The following is a 15,905-nucleotide window of genomic DNA, read 5'->3' as shown; positions in this document are numbered from 1 at the left end:
GGTTGATTTAGGTCCATTACATTGGACAGAATATCCCCCCAGTATCCCCAACACTCAGCAACTGACAATCTAGATCTATAGATGACATTACAGGTAAGAGGAAAAATATATATTTTTGATTTGAGGGTAAGCTGTCCCTTTAAACATTTAAGATATCAAGCCCCGTTTTAGAAACGATATATAGCCTGCAGTTCTAGCATTAGCCACTCCCTGTATTTGCAGTCTGTAATTGAGTTAGTAGGCACAGTAGCAGTTTTTATTGTTACTGGCGCAGTATGCTTATTGGAATACAAATTGAGAATCAAAGCACAAGCAAAACGTACTGGGCACATATAGTTGAACATGAGTTCAATATTTCCGTGTTGGTCGACATTGTCTGTTCTTCCGTGAAAATTCTATCAGTCAATGATTTTGTTGAGCACGCTCCAAAAGACAGGCAGCAGCCACTCATGAGTGTCATTTCCAACAGAAGTCTTGGACGTGTGTTATTAAATTGCACTTGTTGGTACCAACAGTTACCACAGCTGTAGTCAAACTGAGGACTGAAATCTTTAAGGGGACCTTTTATTCTTTTCCTTATTTTCTGTCATATCCTCCTGAGACCCTGTGTCCTCATATGAGGACATCACATTTTGGATTTAATGGACCCTCTACTTCATTCTGCTTAACCTATACCTGTTGTCCTCCTTTGTGGACACTTTTGTTGTGCCACCTAGTGGTAGTAAGACAACACTACACTAATCCATGTAAAAACAAAATGGCAGCCATCTCTGCCAAGTCAGTCTGCAGCCGATCTCAACACGAAAGTGGACAATGTACAAAACCTGATCACATTTTATGGTTGAAATTTTTTTATATATGATAAATAATGTTTGTAGTTTGATATGCCATACAAATTTGACACTGTTAATTAGAAAGTACTCGTTTAAAGACACTGGGAATTTATCATCATCTTCTTTGAAGGACATTAGGACGTTATTCTTGTCTTGTCTGGGGACATTGGGTCTTTATTTTCGTTGACAATGTTTAGTTTTTTTAATACATATTATAGTGTAGATGACCTGGAATAAACTTATTATCCTGATGTGACTTCAGCTAAATGATCTGGCATGATTCTGGCTGAATTTGGTCATGTGAGGAGAAGCAATTGTTCTCAGAGCTGGTTGTCTGAATAACAGGAAAACAGTAGCTTAAGTGACAGGAAACACCCTTAAATGTGTATTAGCTGTAAAGCTGTACGTGTGTCAATTAATACTGCTTGTTTGTCGGACACTATAAATTGTCATAATGTACCAAATCAGGTCCAACTAATCCAAAATCGCTCGGAGAAATTTAAAAATGCATACATGTCCATATTAAACATTGCCAAAATTTAAAAAAAATTTGAGATAAACATATGCAATGGTAATCCCTGTGAACAAAAACCTCAGGCAAACCTCAGACCATTCTGATTATTCAGCTTCCATCGTTTTTTTCTACTTTGGCTACATCATGATGTAAGATTGTGATGGATTTCTTTATATGGTCATCTGCTCCAGGCACGCCACTGCACATATTTACTTTCTATACACTGCTACATTTAGCTACATGCTAACATCAGGGAACCATAATATCTTTTGATTAATTTTGCCTTCATTTTGGATTATACCTGCTGGAACATGTTCACTTGCGTTTACAAGCTCTTATTGGTGGTTTTTAAGGGGGAAAAAATGCAGCAATACTCCTTTATAGTCATTCCTCAGCTGCAGTGATAGCGCAGAGATGCCAAAATAGGGAAGACTTGGAAACGCTGTCCAATCAGAGCAGACTGGGCTCAAAAAGATAGGTGCGAAAACGGAGCATTTTAGGCAGAGGGTGAATATAAGTGCTCCAGCACAGACAGTATGAGGAAAATAAATTGTTTTTTGAACATTAAAGCATGTTTATATGTTCTAGTAGATACCCAGTGTGTGAATATCCGCAGTGTGGGATTAATAAAGTCTTATCTTGATAAAGTCTTATCTTAAAATAGAGGTATGAACCTGAAAATAAGCACAACAGGTCCCCTATAAGGATTCAGTCAAAATTCAGAATCAAAATGATCTCACATAAATTTTCTTTTAGACGACTATTTCAACTGAGGGTACTGGAATCATTGAGGAGGTGGTTAAAGTGGCAGATATACAGCCAGTGAGAAACTGGAGCAACAGCAATAATCGTGAAATATCAGTAGTTCACTTACAGTGTGGATGATTGTGGATGTCATCATCATTTTATGTTTTTTCCTTTTTATGCCTGTGAATGAAATATTCCCAACATAAAAGCAATTTCAACATATCTCAAAGCTTCGATCAATGCTGCTACTACTTCAGTCCATTTCTGTTTGTTTATGTTTTTTTTTTCAAAGATAGCAAGTATTTTTATATGATATGGAAAATACTCATCCTATTACACTCACCATATGTCTATGAATACAGTGTCACTTGCACATACAGCAGTACAGTATTGTCACATATACAGTCACAGCAATAAATTATTTGAAAAGGCTGGAGAAGAGTGTTTCCTCGCATCCACCTGAATGTTTGATCAATATTTCAGTAGGTTCTCCCACGCAGGGCAGCATCACCGCTCATTTCTCCTTCATCTCATTCATGCATCTCGTGCAGATATTATGTCCAATATCATGAATAAAAGCAAGTTGCACAAAACACCTTAAGTTTTCTCCTTCAGTAATTAATTAAACTTAATTTCTCCTTCGCTGAGGGACTTACACAGTTGCACAGAATCCCTCCAAGGGTTTCCTCAGGAAAAATGTTTGCTTATTTATTGTGTTGAAAGAGATTTTACAGCAGTAAAAGTTTCCATGGAGATTGTTTGTTTACTTGGACTCAGACTTCTGATGCCTGTTTTCATCTCACAAACTTGGCTTATAGTTAGATAGTGGAAAAAATGGCAGAAGGACAGAAGACAAGAAAACCATACTGGTCAAAGGAGGAAGAGATTAAACTTCTGGAAGACTGCAATCATAGAACGCACAAACTACAAAGTAAATTTGATCCCCAAATAACAGAAAACAATTGTAGGAAGAAACTGCAATGAAAATTAATTCAGTCAAATCTATCAAATAAAATCAGAAGCGCATCCATCGGGTTCTCCTGGTCGCAGAATGCTCTTCTCAGGGTGTATTCGTTTTGCTCATTTATCACCATAAACTCGGACGTGTTTGGTTGCTAAGGTCTTTTGTGTAATGGTCCGGGAATTCCTTAAATAAAAGATAAAGATAAGAAGAAAACCATAAATACTTAAGTGGACATTTTAAGGAGACCTTAAGGAGAAGACTTAAGGGTGTTTTGTGCAACCAAGTTTATTTTGCTTTGTGCAACAGGCCCCTGATACTGTAGAGAGTAAAAAACACATCTAAGAATACAAAATGTTTTCTTCCATGAGAGAAATGTCAGCCTGGTTTCTGTGCGCAGAGCTGATCAGATGACAATATACATGAAACCTATTTGACCGGAGTAAACTGGAGCCTTAATGTGATGTGTACCATGAAGAAACTGAACATGTGAACATTCAGGTTCAAGGGATAAAGGTTCTGATTTAGCTATAATTTCAGTTGCAGACATATGTGACATTGGCAAACTTGTTTATTTCTGTTTTCATTTATAGCCACAACTGTTATGTTCAAAGATGCTGTGCTTGAGTTATAAGCAACATTGTTTCATTTTATGTATGTGACATGGGGGTTTCTACCCAGAAGGTTTTGTAAACAACAATTACGATTCAGTCTATATGTGTGCACATACCTTCTCCCTTTGTTTATGTGGTACACCACTATGCCTAGTACAATAAATGCTGCATTCACTAGACTGAGTGTAATTAAACACAGAAAAGTATGAGCTTACGCAGAAAAGTGTATGTCCTGCAGTGGCTGACTTTTAAAAGCTAGAGCCAATCAAAATGCGGGACACTCTTAACTGGGGGACAAAAGAAAAAAATGCTTTGCACACATAAAGCAGGACACCTGGCCACCCTCGCACAAGTGCCAGCTAACTTAATTTTCGCCCCTGATCGTTCCATTTTCTTTATTCTAAGATAATAGTAGCAAGACTAATACTGTCATAACCATAACATGAATAAAAAACATTTGCTTTAGGATTAGTTTTGGAACATGAGACTGATTCATGAGATGACGGTGTAGAGATGGACCTATGTTACTTATCATGTAGTTAAGGACTGTTCTGAATATATCAGAGGAGGTATGACTTTGTTTTTTTTGTTTTTTTATCTTTATTCTCCCCCAAGCTACAAATATTGTCCCTTGAGCCTCCCTGTGTGACTGGGAAAAAATGCACGATCCTCCCTTCTGCATTTTTAAAAAAAAATATCCACACAAAATGTAGGTTTTGAGGGTTATCATCACAACAAACAGCTAATTTCTTAAGCAAAAATCCTCCTTGTAAATCGTATCATCACACAAGATGTGTGTGCACTGCAGCAGAATATGGGTGCATGACAGCCACCCGTCACAAAACCAACAAAATTTAATAAGCCCACACATCACGTATACACACACATCACAGTGCACACACAGCTGGCCTTGGCAACATGTGCATATGATGACTGTTTTTCCAAATAAATTGTACACAGGGATGGCGGCAGCAGAACCAGAATAATATCAGTAACTTGGCAGAGCTGCCATTGTTAGATTTTAAAAACATACACTTTGAAGTTTGAAAGTTAAAAGTTGAAAATGAAACACTGGAGTTGCACAGTTGTCACTCTTGTCTTGTATGCTGATGTTGTTTCTGGCTGTGATAAATGGTGTAATTTTGGCAATTTTCAAAAATGACAAGCCTTTCAAACTTGCTGGCAGGTCAAGGGATTCAGAGGGTAATTAAAAAAAATACAAAATACAACCATTTAAAGTTGCATGTCCCTCCCCTGAGCACCATCTCCCCCATTCATAAGTAATGAACAGTCCCTTAAACAGAACATTTGTTACAGTAGTCTAATTAAGTTGCTTGAGAAAGGGCCAAATGTCAAGCTCAGCGAAAACAACAAAATTACCTTGTGAAATTTTTCTTACATAATAATTCCTATAATAGTCCTTTGAATGCAAAGCTACACACTACACCACCTACACATGACGCACAGTGATGATGAGTCATAAGTGTAAATCTTCTGCTTACGACAGAGCAAACTATTGAATGTTTATTATATGCCTCACAATAGAATTGTGACAGCCTAATCACTTCACGGTCAGTATGGGCAGGAATATTGTCAAAGGATCCCAGCCTGACCTTGAGCTGATTGACGTCAGTCTTGTAAATATAGAATATTCACATCTTGTTTGATTAATTGCAAATAGCAGCAAAATTAGAATTACCAACTCGCTTCCGCGAACCAGTCAAGCTTCTCTCAGAGTTTACATCCATGTCGGTAAAAACATGGATGCTTCCCACACATCTTCCCCCGACAGCAACACAGCAGATCTATACAATCAGCACAGTTTCCAGATGGACACCCAAGATGAGTTACCAATTCAGTATCTGACCTAATGTCTCCGTTTCTGTTGTGATGCTGAGTAATGGCCAGAAAAGTGCTTTTGCAGAACATGATGATGTCACAGTGAAGCTGACCATTGACCTTTTCGATATTAAATGTCATCACTTAGTCGTTATATCCTTTTAGACATTTGTGTGAAATTTTGACATAATTAGTGTATGAATTCTTGAGTTATGGGTAAAAATGTGTTCTGTGAGGTCACGGTGACCTCTGACCTTTGACCATTTGTGCCAAATTCAAAGAAATTCCCCTGAGGCCTTCTTAAAATATTGCATTTAAGAGAATGGGACGGATGCAAGGTCACACTGACCTCTGACCTTTGACTACCAAATTCTTATTAGTTCATCCTTAAGTCGCAGTGGATGTTTGTGCCAAATTTAAAGAAATTCCCTCAAGGCCTTCTTGAAATATTGCAATCATGAGAATAGGACGGATGCAAGGTCACATTGACCTCTGACCTTTGACCACCAAATTCTTATTAGTTCATCCTTAAGTTGCAGTGGATGTTTATGTCAAATTTACAGAAATTCCCTCGAGGCCTTCTTAAAATATTGTATTTATGAGAATGGGACCAATGCAAGGTCACAGTGACCTTATCTCAAGGCAACTGAATCCAATGCAACTGGACTTAGTTTTGNTTTGCCTCCTACCTTTGACCACCAAATTCTTATTAGTTCATCCTTAAGTTGCAGTGGATGTTTGTGCCAAATTTAAAGAAATTCCCTCGAGGCCTTCTTAAAATATTGTATTTATGAGAATGGGACGGATGCAAGGTCACGTTGACCTCTGACCTTTGACCACCAAATTCTTATTAGTTCATCCTTAAGTTGCAGTGGATGTTTATGTTATTAGTTCATCCTTAAGTTGCAGTGGATGTTTATGTCAAATTTAAAGAAATTCCCTCGAGGCCTTCTTAAAATATTGTATTTATGAGAATGGGACGGATGCAAGGTCACAGTGACCTTATCTCAAGGCAACTGAATCCAATGCAACTGGACTTAGTTTTGAAAACTAAACTAAGTCCAGTTGCATTGGATTCAATTGCCTTGAGATAACTATGACCTGGATAAATGAGAATATCCACAGGCATGTCACAGTGACCTTGACCTTTGACCACCCAAATCTAATCAGTCTATCAATGAGTCCAAGTGGACATTTGTGCCAAATTTAAAGAAATTCCCTCAAGACATTCCAAAAATATTGTATTTATGAGAATGGGACGGATGCAAGGTCACATTGACCTCTGACCTTTGACCACCAAACTCTTGTTAGTTCATCCTTCAGTCAAAGTGTATGTTTGTGTCAAATTTGAAAAATGAGACGGATGGATGGAAGGACAACCCAAAAACATAATGCCTCTGGCAATAGCTACCCCCGGTGCAGAGGCATAAAATCCCACCTGACCAACAAACCAGGACCACTCAGTTCATAATGAATTACCAGTGTTTTTTTTAGGCTGTTCAAGTGCCAGGAAAGTTTAATTAAATCAAATGCTCCTGAGGCTGTTCAAACAAATCTCTACACGTATTACAGTTCTAACATGTCCACGCGGGAGGGTAAAGTTTCTGATCTTTGTCTTCAGTCCTGTCCTCCCTGTCATCCCGTCAGCCTACGTAGCACCACCAGCTTTGTTAAGGCAAAATAAACAATTCGGGCATTTCGCTTTGCCTCCTGATCATGTAGTTCAAGCCGGACACTTGCAGTCCTGTCTTGTCTCTTATATGACACAAACAGCTGGTTGCTTGAAGTAGTATAAAATATAATCAACACTTGTCTTATTCACATGTTGCACACAGACAAAATAAAATCATAAATGCTATAAAATAGATATCAAATAGAAATCAGTTCATCAGTGTGAGCACTCACACCTGTAATCAGGGTCCAGTTCAGGTGTGAGCTCACACTGTAGGTCCACACCGAGGACGAGTTTTATGAATGGAAACAAACCGTTGTCCTTTTGGTGTCTTAAACTCCACTGTCAGTGTGATACTTGACAGAAAGCATTCCCCTGCTATACAGTTTCCCCCTGCGAGGCTTCCCTCTTCAGGACAGAGTTTTGACCTGACAATAAACTGAGAGATGAAGACGAGCCTGGCCGTGCTGTCCTCCCGCCTGCACAAGTGTCTTTTGCTCCGAGGATGTGATCAGCACATCCGCACAGATGATCCGTCAGACTGCAGGAGGAGGCTATACGTTGGTCTCAAGGCCATTCATGTCAATGGTGCAGTGTTCTTTGCTCTTCTTCAGGTGCCTCGGGGGGATCGGAGGCTTCTTCCTCTCTGAAGGCGGCCGGACGCCCTCCTCCAGCTGTATCAGCCGCGCCACGTCGGAGGGGACGAGCTTGTGTTTGACCCCTGAAGAAGGGGGCCGGTAGTTGCCGTTGTTGTTGTGACAGTTCATCAGAGGCGGGGTGTTCATCACGGGTTTGGGCTCACAGATCAAAGGCACCTGGGGGCCGACAGAGTCACAGGAAGAGAATTAAAGGTTCAGCGTGTAAGATGTATCGATGGCAGTGGTTCCTTTTTTTTTTTTTTTTTAAATATTTGCCTTTATTTGATAGGACAGACAAGTGTGAAAGGGGGAGAGAGAGAGGGAGTGACATGCAGCAAAGGGCCACAGGCTGGAGTCGAACCCGGGCCGCTGCGGCAACAGCTTTGTACATGGGGCGCCTGCTCTACCACTAAGCCACTGACGCCCCGATGGCAGTGGTTCTTAACCTTTGTTCTTATAGGATCCTTTTTCTATCATGGAGTAAACTGACGACCCCTGACTAACTGACATATTTGATGGATATTTCATATTATATTAAATGCATAACAATCACAGTACAGAACAACTGAGAAACTGCCAAATAATGAACTCACTGGATGAAGTTTGAGCAGATTATCTCCTGTAAATATGAGATCAGAGATGAATTTTCCTAATATTTTATGGAACTTTTTATTCAAAATCAAGAAGGCCTCGTGACCCCATGAAGGTCAAGCTTTGGTGACCCCTAGTGGGGGTCAGGACCCCCAGGTTGAGAATCAGTGATTTAGGAGGATTTAGTGGCATATAGCAGTGAGGTCTGTAAATTGCAACCAGCTGCATATTCTCTTGGTAAAAATTCATTGTCTCTTCCTCTCGAAAACAAACGGACCAGGTGATTTAAACCATTAAAAACACTGAATAAAGAAGCTTCATGTTACAAATCACTGTTCTTCTGACACTCTTTATCATGTTGGAGACAGGCAGCACGCTCACCACATGCTAATGTGCGCTCAACTTTTTTCTCGTATTTGGGTATGAAAGTCCACTGACAAAGCGGCAATGTTCGACAAGTTGGGATGAGAACACATTGGTGTTTCTTTGATGCTGTTTGGCAGGTTGGAGACAGGTGGTACTCCCGACACCTGCTCACCTTTTTCTCTGATAATTGATTGATGATGATTTTTACCAGGAGACGAATTATCCGCAGAGGTCTCATCCTCTCCAAAACAAACAGACCCAGTGATTTAAACTGGTAAAAAACACTGAATGAAACAGTTTCACATTATAAATCAGTGTGTTTTTTTACGCTGCTTGTTGCAGATGAGCTTTTAACTACAGCGACTGCCACAAAAACGTGATCGGCCCTGTTTAGAGCCAGTGTTTGGTTTATCTGTTCTGGGCTACTGTAGAAACATGGTGATCTCTGTAGATGAGGACCAGCTCCCTATGTAGTAGCTTAGATCGGGCCCAAAAAATCCAGCCTGACCCCACCTGAGCCCGTGCATGTTCTGTCTGAGCCGGGCCCGTCCCTTTAACTGTAATTATGAGCCTGAGCCCGGTTTAAACCCGACATTTTTTTCAAGGATACGAACGTGGACGTTGAAGGCTGACTTTCGTCTTGATTTCCATGGCAAGCCTTCGTCATGTGCCTCTTAAGTGTCGAGGTGCCCATCTTTTTGCTGTCATATACCAGCATCGGGCTGGACTTGGTACACTTGACGAAGCCGACACACACGTTGTCACCATCGACAACTCACATGTGCACGGCCAGTGGCGCCATCAAGGGGGTGCCGCGCCCACGGATCGGATCGGGTTCGGGCTCAGGCATAGAATCTAAACTCTACTATGTAGATATAAATATCTCATTTTAAGATAGTGAAAACACAACAACCCCTTTTTTCAGGTGACTATACACTAAAGAAAATAACTTATATTCCATTTCTGCCAGTACATCCCCCTAAATCGTACATACTGGTCCTTTAAGAAGGGGACGAATAAAATGAAAGCAGGATGGAAAGAAAACAACATATTGAAAGGAGCCACTCAGCCAGTTTTGTATTCTTTTCCTCATTATAAATGTTTTTTTCCAATGATATTTCAGAGATGTTGTATAATTTATCATCACAGTAATTACAGAGAAACTCATCCTTCCCTCCTAAATGTCTGCTATTATGTTTAGCAAAAGTTCTAACATTTAAAGAAACAGAAAAATAGCGTCATGTGGTTTTCGGTTTCAGGAAGTAGTACTGACAGCACACGGGGACCAGCCTTTGATCGTAACAGCTCGATCAATAAAAGCAGCCCTCGCCATGTTTTTGTAATACCCTTTAAAACTGCCTGTGTGTAATGCTGCCGCAGTTGTACACGTCTCACGATTAGTTTTATCGATTTCTGTAGTGAATGAAGCCGCATTTAGAACTCACCCCATCTCCCTCTTTCATGAAGTCTTTCCTGCAGATGTGTGCCATGATGCCTGTAGCCAAAGCATCTCCCATGACATTCACCATGGTGCGGAATCTGTCTCTGTAGGAGAGGAAGACATGTGAGGGAGAAAATAAACTGAAATATTTTGGCCAAATGAAGAAGAGATAAAGACGATGGGCCTCATGTGTTCTCGCTCTGTTATGATTAGTTTGGATCGTACGATTACTTACAGTGCCCAGTCTACTGCAATGATGAGAGTGATGTCATCAGTTGGCAACCCGACGGATGTTAGCACTATCACCATGGTAACCAGTCCAGCTTGTGGGATCCCTGCTGCACCGATACTGGCTGCAGTGGCTGTGATACTGGAGGTTTAGAGAGAAACCTGACGTCACTTAACAAACATAAACATTAAGAAATGAAAGACAAGTAAACAAGTAAAGAAAAAGTTCCTGCAGGATGTCTCAAGTCTCAAGGACGTGTTGTTTTCAGTCCTTTATTTTTTTCACTAAAGCAGAGCCGCTGCTGGCTGTGTAGGTGCCTTGAGTGTAACTGCTGTTGTTTTGCTCACACGGAACAAAAGAGAAGTCAAAAACATTTTTTAAACGTTGTACATATATTCAGAAGAGCTACAGTATAGAACAGGCATCTGTCAGCAGCTGCTGGAGACTGGAGAGTTCTGCACTGATGACAGTAAGACCTTTTAGATGTTCCTGTCCCAGTCTTCAGTTTTGAAGAACTTTGATCATCAGAGGCAGCTGGCTGTATTAATAACTGTAAACTAAAAGTGAGCCGAGCTGGTGCTGCACAGTGTTTACTGAACCATTAGCAGTGCAACTCAAACTGCGTTGTGTCTAAGAGGGCCTCAACTATGACAGTTAATGTGATTAATGATGCTGCTTCGGTGCCCCTCCAGCACTTGCCCTACGCATATCACGTGCTGTGCGTGCCCGTAGCAGGAGCGCTGCACGAATGGCATATCTCCACTCCTCTTTCTGAATGTCTGTCCATCTATTTTACTCTCTGATGGAATTATATAGAAAAAACAAAAGCAAGAACAGCATCACTGAAATCAGGCAGCCAACACACCTGCTCTTCTACCCACACGTTACTTTCCACTGTCGCCTCCTCTTTGTAGGTCCAGTCTAACTGGTCTAACTCTGCTTTGGACAGATTTCCAGCAGCTGAGGCCTGAGATGAGCCCGGCCAATCACAACTGTTTATCTAATGTGGGGCGTATTTGAAACAAAGACCGTAAAGAGGAGCAGCTTTGAGACATTTCTGAAAACAACCAAGACAGCTGCAGCTGATGTGGAGCTGTCTGTTGACGAGCAGAAACAAATAGATACTCCAAATGTTACACGGCATTAAAATCCTTTCAACGGGAGCTATTGGTGTGTGGATCTATTTCTTTCTACTGTGCAAGATATTTCTCAGATCCAGAACCCAATCCATCGGGTACTGGGGTGTGTGTCCTTTTTTTTTTCTTGTTTTTTACTTTTTTAATAAGTGACTTTCTGTTGAGGCCACTACTGCACCAGTACTCAACGAAGTGGACGGTATATTTTTGTTAAAAATAAAAGAACAATCGACTGCACTTAGAGTGTCTCTTGAGAAAAAAGATGTGTTTGCTGTACTTCAGACAGGATTTGGCAAAAGTTAACTACACCAACTCATGATATACCAGCTCATCTCTGCAGGCTGTTTACATTTGTCCATCGCTTTGTGCCATGTCCTGCCCTAATGTGCTGTGATTGCCATCTACACTAGGCAACCTGATCGCTGGTTGTTCAGTGCAATGTAATCTAATAATCTAATAAAGAATAATCATACAAATTTCTACAAATGAGTTGTACCTTGTATGATTTCATGTGAAAAACAACTTGTTGGACTGATTGTTTAAAATATTTGAAGGGCCCTCAGTTGTCATTTGAGTGGTGATGTTCAGGCTTTTCACACAAATTTTCTCGTCTGTTTCCTACTAAAACCAATGCACCCAAATTCATACATCCCATGTATTCTGAAAGGCTGTAATCACGTGACCAATGCGCTGTAAACAAGGAAGCAGCCCTGAGCGCTTGTCAGGAGGCAGGTCAGGGTGGAGGATGGGTCACAAAAACCCAGGACTTTCCCCTGGAGTTGTGTGTTTGGATCCATATGAACTTTTTTAAGGTACGTCCTCACGTTCTTTTCCTAAACCTAACCATAGTAACTTTACTTATCTAAACCTAGCCTCCATGACTTTACGGTAATTACATAACTGTACATTAAGGATGACACTGTAACAACTGGTGAACCAGGTGAGAGTGGAATCAAACGCACAACTTTACCAGTCTTTCCTGGTCAAAAGGTAGGTTCGGTACACAGACAGATCAGTGAAGGCAAACAAATCCAATAGGTATGAGGCAGAGGTAGAGTCACTCAAGAGGCCAAATCCAAAAAAACAAGAAGAGGACACTGGAAAACAAAAGGCTGGAACACTTGACACACAAGGAGCTAAGTTGAACTGGCACTGAGAGAACAAGACACACTTTAAATACTCTGGTGAGGGTTCTGCTTTTGGGTCCAAATTACACTCGTGACAGAGGGGAAGGATAATGAGACACAGGTGAGGCTGATCAGGGCGGAACAGACAATCAGACACAGGTGAAGTCATCAAAAGGGAGGGAAAACACACAGGGACAGGAAGTGAAGTGATGTGAAACCAGAGATGTGAGTTTGAAAGTAAAACAGGAAACAATATGAATGAATGAAATAAAAACTTGAGCTGTGACGAGACATGCTATTTTCTAACTGCCGTGGGAAGAATGAACATGTAAGAGACTGTCCATTTTTTGATTAAAATCACTGTTTTCGGCATCTTCATTTGTCTTTTTAGAAGACATCATGTGAAGTTACCTCTCTCTGACTCTTATTTCTCTGACTGTTGTCTCTCGTCTCATCTCATCTCTCCGGTGTGTGTATATCTCACTCACTCGTGTCACAATGCTTATCAGAATGCACAGATTTGATTGGCTGAGTAGCATCATGTGTGATACTACTCAGTCTGTCTGTGACTCTCCTGGTCTGCCAATCCGGTTCAATAAATGCTGCACAAGTTGACATAGAAACGCTCCATCAAAATTTAATAATTCTCAATAGTTTACTGGTTATAGGTCTGAGTCTGGGTAGGACAACCTCTGGGTCTGGACCTGTGGGATGCAGAGGGATGGGAGGTTAACAAGGGGGACACATTTTGGCCATTATGCCAACAATAAGGTTGCTGCCACCCCTCAAATCCCTTAATGGTTAAGGGGAAATTCCTGCAACACAATCCACATACTGGTCTTTTTTGGTATTGAATGTCAGCTGCCAGGGTTTCCTAACTGGTTTCAAATATAATTCAACCCTCCTTTAGTGCCACTGTCCTCACAGACTGAGCTGAGCTGCCCTACTTTCTCTGTGGGCAGCAGCAGACAGCTGGTAGGAGGTTTTAATGAACGTTTGTCGCAGTTACTGATTATGAGAATTTGATGGACACATTCATAGAGGACACTGATTTAATTAATCAAGTATCTTATTCTCAATTTGTTCATAGGATGGACTCAAAAGACTTCTGTCTCCATAGCAACTGTCTGACCACATATTGATTAGAGGCATCCACTCCGGTGTTTAAAGAGATGAGTGCAGAGCAGTAGAGACTGTATGGAGAGTGAACGACATGTTAGTGAACATCTGATATCTGCAGATCCAGAGGTTGAGGATGAGATGATCCCACTGCTCATCACAGCGTGATGGTGAGAGATGGTGGGGGGGGGGGGGGGAGTGTGGGGGGTGGGGTCAGAGGTCCAGCGGTGGCGTGACTCGGATACGGCGGTTTATCGAGGCCACATGGCTCTTTCCAGAGAGAGATAAGCGGATAGTTTCAATCTACAGTTGCTGTATGGAATTATATAGAAAAACATACAATGGCAAAGAAAGGAGACGCTGACGACTGACAACAAAACACAAAATCATTTCCTTTCTTAACGTTACTAATTTATGACACTGCTCTTTACAGGTGCATCTAAAATGATACTTTTGGAAGTCAACTACCACAACACAACAGTAAAAGATTTTTCTTGAATATTCCAGCCACGCCAGAGACCTCATATGCTCCATCAGTATTCATGCCATAGATTCATCGCAATAGTGTTTTCCTCACTGTTTAAACATTAACACATTTTCTGTGCGTGTCTTGGTAATAACATCTACTGTGAAGATCAGAGAGAAGAGATACTAGACTAGAAGTTTTATAATAATTCCTTGGTTTTTCAAACTTTCTTACGTGCAGGACGTGTCCTCAATACTGAGGACAGGGTGAAACACATGAGGGTCACTATTTGCTTTACACTTAAAGAACAATGGAGCCTGCCTTCATCTTGTATTGCTGGCACGTTGTAATGCTACTGACTGCAGATTATCGTTTTCGCACTGTTCCAATTATACACGTGCTTTCTTTAATCTGCACTTCTACCTCGCTATTCCAGCTGATCTGTAATGGGTTGTATGAGGACCTAATTGCAGCACACAGGAAGCCAGGACAGTTGGTAATGACGCTTAATGTCACAACTCAGTGGGTACAGGACAGTACACAGTACAGTTCAACACTCCAGGAAAGTCTCTCCACAAAGTCTTTAACAACCTGGCTGGCCCAACAGTACGAACCTGGCCAGGAAGCAGGTGAGTGGGTGGTGATGTTAGCCTGGACACACGCACAGTAACAGGTAATGGTGACATGTAGGAGCAGGCAGGAGATGCAGCTGTGGAGGTAGAAGATCCGCAACTAGTGAAGTACTCAGTCCAAGCAGATGAACCAGTAGGGGACAGGAAGAAGGTAGATCAAGGCCGGGCGGAGGATCGAGAAGCCAGCAGGTGAGTACTCACAGGATGCCCACACAATGGCGAGTGTTGCGACACAGTGAAAGTCTTTGGACCACAGGGAACCACAGGTAATTGGACTGGAACACTCACACTGTAGCGTCGTCGTCAGATGGAAACCCCAGACAGTCAAAGGCAAACAACCAAGGATGCAGAAGCAGATCTTATGGTCGGGGACAGAAGACTGGTGCATTTAACAGGAATCAGATGAGGCAGGCAGGGTCAGCAATAGAGTGCTGGAGAGTCTTGCATGAGCGGCGAAAAACCACCACATTCTCACTCCGACCTCGTCACATATTGATGTTTGGTCATGGATTTTCCACATCCAGATATGACATGCAAGGTACCCTGGGTCCGTTGGTTGCTGAAGTTCTGGGACGCCATGTCATTTTCAGTCTGTAACATGCATTGTGTGTTTTCAAAATACCCTTTCGTTTCACGGGTCACGTGATTCCCGTGGGATTCCCACGGGATGGGAATCAGTTTCACTATTCTTCATGTAATTGGGACGGGATGGGAAAAAAAGCCAACGGGAGCGGGTGGGACTGGGTATCATAATTAGGCCTGTCGCGATATGCGATAAGTCAGTTAATTGCACGGTAAATTAAAAGGGATGCGGTAAATGCATCGTCTGGCAGCCAGGTGAGTTGGTTCATTAGCGTAATGAACGGAGAGAAAGCTCTTGTCATCGAGCGTCTTTGTCTCTGTGGGGGAGGTGGGGCTATGGCCTACACACACACAGTGCGATCTTCGTGAGGGGGCGATGAGGCGGAGAAGAAAACAGA

General features: G+C 41.5%; 1 protein-coding gene across 1 annotated transcript in view; it reads right to left on the bottom strand.

The window, feature by feature from the left end:
* Positions 1 to 7,001: 7,001 nt before the first annotated feature.
* The window catches only part of slc1a7b (solute carrier family 1 member 7b), a 65,293-nt gene continuing 56,389 nt past the window's right edge, over positions 7,002 to 15,905 (bottom strand). Inside the window, exons 9-11 of the mRNA XM_050054828.1 lie at positions 10,452 to 10,586; positions 10,221 to 10,320; positions 7,002 to 7,995 (exon numbers count right to left, since the gene is read on the bottom strand). Coding sequence (XP_049910785.1) covers positions 7,735 to 7,995; positions 10,221 to 10,320; positions 10,452 to 10,586 — 496 coding nt within the window. The 3' untranslated portion in view covers positions 7,002 to 7,734. The remainder of the gene's footprint in view (positions 7,996 to 10,220; positions 10,321 to 10,451; positions 10,587 to 15,905) is intronic.

This window comes from Epinephelus moara, chromosome 10 (assembly GCF_006386435.1).
Source record: "Epinephelus moara isolate mb chromosome 10, YSFRI_EMoa_1.0, whole genome shotgun sequence".
NCBI lineage: Eukaryota > Metazoa > Chordata > Actinopteri > Perciformes > Serranidae > Epinephelus > Epinephelus moara.
This window is presented reverse-complemented; position numbering and strand designations above follow the sequence as displayed.